At 50.0% G+C, this 5,264-nt stretch overlaps 1 protein-coding gene across 4 annotated transcripts in view; it reads right to left on the reverse strand.

The window, feature by feature from the left end:
- Window positions 1–100: 100 nt before the first annotated feature.
- PFKFB3 (6-phosphofructo-2-kinase/fructose-2,6-biphosphatase 3) overlaps window positions 101–5,264 on the reverse strand; it is a 44,662-nt gene continuing 39,498 nt past the window's right edge. For 2 of the 4 annotated variants that reach the window (XM_017807817.1, XM_017807814.1), the window contains 3 exons: window positions 4,284–4,306; window positions 2,506–2,556; window positions 101–1,373 (listed from right to left, as the gene is read on the reverse strand). In XM_017807817.1, the coding sequence (XP_017663306.1) occupies window positions 1,367–1,373; window positions 2,506–2,556; window positions 4,284–4,306 (81 nt within the window). In that variant the 3' untranslated portion in view covers window positions 101–1,366. The remainder of the gene's footprint in view (window positions 1,374–2,505; window positions 2,557–4,283; window positions 4,307–5,264) is intronic. The other 2 variants (XM_017807815.1, XM_017807816.1) reach the window with 2 other exon arrangements.

The raw sequence follows: 5,264 nt of genomic DNA on the forward strand, positions 1-5,264 counted from the left end.
CAAAGTCAGGACCTCACCCCATCTCCCCCCCACCACCCACACACACCTTGAACACTGTAACTACTATTATTTTGTAGTCCCAGCTTTCCAGCATGCAAAATACAATTAAAAACAACAACAAAAAAACACCAAACAGTTGCCTGTATTCAGGCTTCCCCTGTTAAGGGGCACGACTTGAAAAAAATACAATAGTTATGCTCCTGCCACAAATAAAGTGCAAAAACCAAGCGGTTTCTATGTATACACATACACACACGTATGTGCATGTATATATAAAATTAAAAAAAGAATACAGACAAAACTGTCCCTTCTCATGGCTTTTTGCAGCCAGACAGGGACTCCTGCAACCTGGCCAGACTTCTGGCCACCTCCATGAGACCTGTGTGTCTACAAAACGCATCTAAGCTCAGCCTAGGGATTCAAACCCCTCCCAATACTTCCTCTTTCCTCCAAGAAAGAGGAAAGGGGAGATGGAGTACCAGCACAGCACCTCAAAACAGTGCTCAGTCTCCCCCTAAATATCAACCACACCTGAACTCGGACCATCCCTGGGTGCTCCCCAAGATGAAAGCATCACCCAAGCCACCAGCAGTGTGGTTCTTCCTACACTACAGGCGGCTTGTAACCAGTGTTGGCAGCAGACCTACATTCCCTGCAAACCCCTTTAAGGTGTTACTGATTTAAAAAAAAAAAAAAAAAAAAAAGGAAAGAATGGGGTTTTTTAGTTAAACCTAGCAGTGAAGGAGTTCACACAGCTGCCTTCCTGGTGCTCGCAGACCTGGGTGAGCCAGGCTGACGTGTGCGTCAGGCTGTAGCGTGGGTGAAGGACTGCAGCACAGCTTGGGAGGGGCTTACCAAGAATTAATAATAATAATAATTAAGAAAAAAAAAAAAGCAAAACCCCTTTGCCCACCCTCCCTTCCCCCTATTTCTCCACTAACCCCGCACCATCCACATATATACACGCCCCACCCGCAGACAAGTGGGTACCAATCATCTATACAGAAGATCAAAACCGCTTAGAGAGGAAAAATTAAAACTCCTGTGCGCTAGAAAGCACTTTACAGCTTCGCTAGGACCCTACAGGACGCTGGAGAGGAGAGCAAACGCTGTGGCCTGAAGAGCTGGTGCTGACCCCCGGGGGGAGCTCAGCTCCTCTCCTCCGCTCTCCTGCATCCCTCCCCCCGGCAGCAGAGCGGTTTGCGGATGAACGGGCGTGAGCAGGAACAGCCGAGGGTCGCCCTCGCCGCAGACGGAGGAGACCGGTGGATAAGCAAGCTTCGGGGATGGCAGTGGGATGGGAAGCTGGCGTCGCCGGCGGCCTCGCGACAGTGCCAACGGAGTCACGACGGCTTCTGTGAGTTGTTCATGTTCTGAAACGAGAGGGGAAGGAGAAGGGGTTGAGAGGGTTGTGCTTGGGTCAGACCTGCAGCGTCTTCTACGTACACGTCAACACAGGGACGGAGGGTAACAAAGCACGGACGGGTCACTACGGAAGCATCCGCCACAGAGGAGAGGACACTGTCCACCCAGGGAGAGGGACGACCCTGAGATCAGCTCATTTGGTTGGAACACGGTACTGAAAACATCAAGGTCATGAGTTCAATCCCTGTGTGGGGCACTGCATCAAGAGTTGGACTTGATCCTTGCAGGTCCCTTCCAATACAATATTATGTGATTCTGTGGGGGGGAGGATATGCTGGCTGGCTACCCACACCTCTCCCCTCGAGCATCGCCTGGCTTTAACTACAGGGTGGGAATTTGACAGAGATAACCCTAAAAACTGAATTAAACCCAAGTCAATCCTCCCACCCCACCTGGTTCGCACTTCTGAAGCTGCTCTGTGGTCCCTGCAAGGCAAGGTGACAGAGGACCACCGTGTTCAGTCAAGATGCCCAATTAAACATCTCTCTTGCTCCCCTTGAGGGTGGGCAGTGTCCCCTCTGCCTGCCAAGGGCAAGGTCATTGTTTGTCCATCCTCGGCACTGACAAGAAGAGGCAACTCCCACCAGCCATGCCAATGAGGTCCCCGGCATGGGGACCAGCCATCACCATTGGTATGGCAGGAGCACACACTCCCCCAATGACAACCCCATGAGGTTTCATGGGCCCTAGAGACACTCCAGACACAGCCCTGATACAGGGTGACAACAGGTATCCACCAGTGTGTGGTGGGAACCACAAAACCAGAGACAATCATCTGAACACAAGCAGGACCAGGCCCAAGGAAAGCATCCGTTCAAGGAGAAACCCAGGGGAGATGGCCACAAGGACACTGCCCAACTCACAAAACTACACAAAACAGGGTAGGGGAAAGAAGGACTAGGAAACAGCTAGGAAGGTTTCTATTTTTTGGAGGAGTATTTTTTATTTGCTTTTTCTACCTAAGCTGCCTCTTACAAGCACCAGGAATCCCAGCCATGCTACAAGGCAGAGCTTCTCTCTCTGTTATCTAAGGAGACAGAAGGAGGATCAGGAAAAGCCACATGCACCAGAGCCATTTACCTTGGAAATATTAGTAAAGAGAAAACTTTGAGAAAGTGACAAACGGGTCTTCTTTAAGCATGAAAAGTGAAGGGGAGAAGAAGGGAGGGGATCAGGTGGTTGTTAAAAAGTGCACTTTGGATCACAAACCAAGCAAAAGGAAAAGAAATCATCACAGTAGGTAGTCCCACAATCCCAAACCAGCTCAATCCCACAGCCATGTTGCCTGCCTTTCCAAGTGTCCCCTGGTCCTCCTGGATGGGAATCAAGACCCCAGTAGCAAAGGTTAATGCAACAAAACACTCACTGCCAACCCAGTCCCATGGTGCAAATTGGGAATGAGGTACCTTCCACCTCCCCTGACCCCATACAAGTGGTGACGGGACAAAGCGAGTGACCAAATGTAAGACAACAGCCTCTGAGAGTTAACAACAGCATGAATGTCACCAAGCCTTTAGTTTGGGGTGTCTTCATGGGTCCCACAAAAGCAGCCTTTCCGCAAGTCCCACACTAGCAGGTGGAGGCAGGCTCCCAGCAGCTGGAGATTTTAAACTTGCTGCCAGCCTACACCTGGGATGGGTAACCATCACTGCCTGCTCCAGTAGAGCTCTTGGTCCAGCTAAATCTGACACAGCCATCCCCCAAATTCAACACCAGAGAGTGTTTTCAGTGTCCCAGCCAGCACTGAGGCATGCAGTGCGCTTTATTGCAATACGGATGGGGAAAAGGTGGATGGAGGGATGGACCAAAAAATAAAAAAAAAACAAAACAAAAATTCAAAGCAACCCAAGAAGACTAGACATTTCATCAGGGACTTTTGTGCCCATGAGCAGCAAGGAAAGGAGCACAGGCATGCAAGCCACGCTGAGCAACTTAATTTCTACATTGGCCCTAGGAGCACGATTATCTTCCCCAACCCAACCACCAGCAAAGCCAAGGGCAATGTTCCTAACTTCCCTTTTTTCAAAAACTTTTACTCTAGAAGACCCCGGGCACTACCCCAGTCCCAACTCAGCCCCAAAGTCTTCTCAGTCTTTGAGAAGACATTTGAGCACATCTCAACAACTGCTGAGCTCCCAAGTCAATGAAGTAGCATAAATTGAGTCCAAAAGCTTCAAATTCACCCAGAAGTTGTCCCGACCCTGTTACATAAGGATCTAACAGCACTAAGCCAAACTGTCAAAGTCTTGATTACTCATAATTAGTGCATTAAATGCTCAAGGTTTTTTCATTTTTTAATAGAGAAGGAAATTTGCATATACTCTGCCCATGACACCTAAGCTGACTGTTCCCAAAATCCAGGTTTGCAGAACTGCAGATACCTGGTTCCAGGATCAGTCCAGCTCGAGAAGACACACTCCTGAGAAGGTCAGAACCTTCTCTGGTGCCATCACTCATAGACACAACTCAGAGCCCTTAGGAAGGACAGATCATCCAGGTCTATCACCTACAGCACAATGTGCCATCACAGAGAAGACAACTTCAGGAAAACCCAACAGTATCTCCCATTCCATGACTGTCCAGGAAACGTAGGCATCATCAACAGAATGCAAGTGATAACTTGCTTCATTTCACAACAAACTTGGGACATTTAACCAAGTAGGATATTCGGGGGTTGGACAAAACAACATCCATAGTCTCCTCTTTACCTTTCCTAAGACAAATCCCCCTCAAAACAGAGAAATATAAACTCCAAAAAGTCCACACCCCAGTCAGATTTCCCAACAAAACAACCAGTGGGATGGCAAGAGACATGGAAAAGGGTTGGAAGGGGGAATAAGACGCAAGAAGATACTTACAGGCATGCCTTCCCTAGTAAAGGCTGCAGAGAGACAGAGAGAACGGAGAGAGAGGTGTCAGTAACGCCGTGCCAGACTGGGCAGAGGACAACGGACGGCACCCGACAGCCAGAGCTTCCAAACCCGGAGCCAGCAAAGAGTTTGTGTAAGACTCAACCAGCCCAAGCAGACCCCAAAAGCTGAAAGACAGGCTGGGCTGTCCCACTTGGTGCTTGCTGGGGTGGGAGGCTCATGCAAAGCAGCAACCAAGCAGAGCAATTTGGGAGCACAGAACCATTCCTAACCTGCCCGCGCTCTGGCTGAGGAGGGGCAAGAGGATACCAGACAACACAATACCAGATAACAGAAAGAGGGGCTGGGCAAGACAGTGAGATCCAACAGGCAGCTGGCGGGAAGGGCAGCATGGCAAAGCAGCTCCCATGCTGCTTCTCCAGTACCATCCCAGTTCCTTTATGAGCTCAGGGAAGGGGGTTTGTTCCTGGAGAAGCGTGCATTCAGCACGGTCTCTCTTCCTACATCTCTTCATGGGTGGGTGAGAGAGGGTACGTGAGCACCACAGCAACCACCCACAGGGTTTCAACTCAGGTTCACCACACCAAGAAGCTTCTACTTAGTTTTGGTCCATTTTGCCTGTTGTTCCAGAAAAGAGATCCCTCCAGCCAAAGATGAGTCTTGGCAGCTCCGTCTCGAGGGAAGCACAAGAACATTTGCTTTATTGCAATGCCCAGGTCTACACTGGAGCCGAGCACACACAGAGAGAAGGCACAAGCCCTTTGGTCCTGCTCCCTCTAGAAATGTAGCTCCCTGGGAGTCTGACACCACGATGCTGGATAGTGCAGGCACTAAATTAACACAACCCACTGGGGGGAGTTCATGACGCTCTCAAAACCCAAGAGAGGATCAACAGGGACCCTTCGCCGGGCACTCCCGAGACCAACCCAAGGCAGGGAAGGACAGCAGCCGTGGGAGGAAGATGCATCT

The sequence above is a fragment of the Lepidothrix coronata genome, unplaced genomic scaffold (genome assembly GCF_001604755.1).
Source record: "Lepidothrix coronata isolate B3197 unplaced genomic scaffold, Lepidothrix_coronata-1.0 Scaffold20, whole genome shotgun sequence".
Lineage (NCBI taxonomy): Eukaryota > Metazoa > Chordata > Aves > Passeriformes > Pipridae > Lepidothrix > Lepidothrix coronata.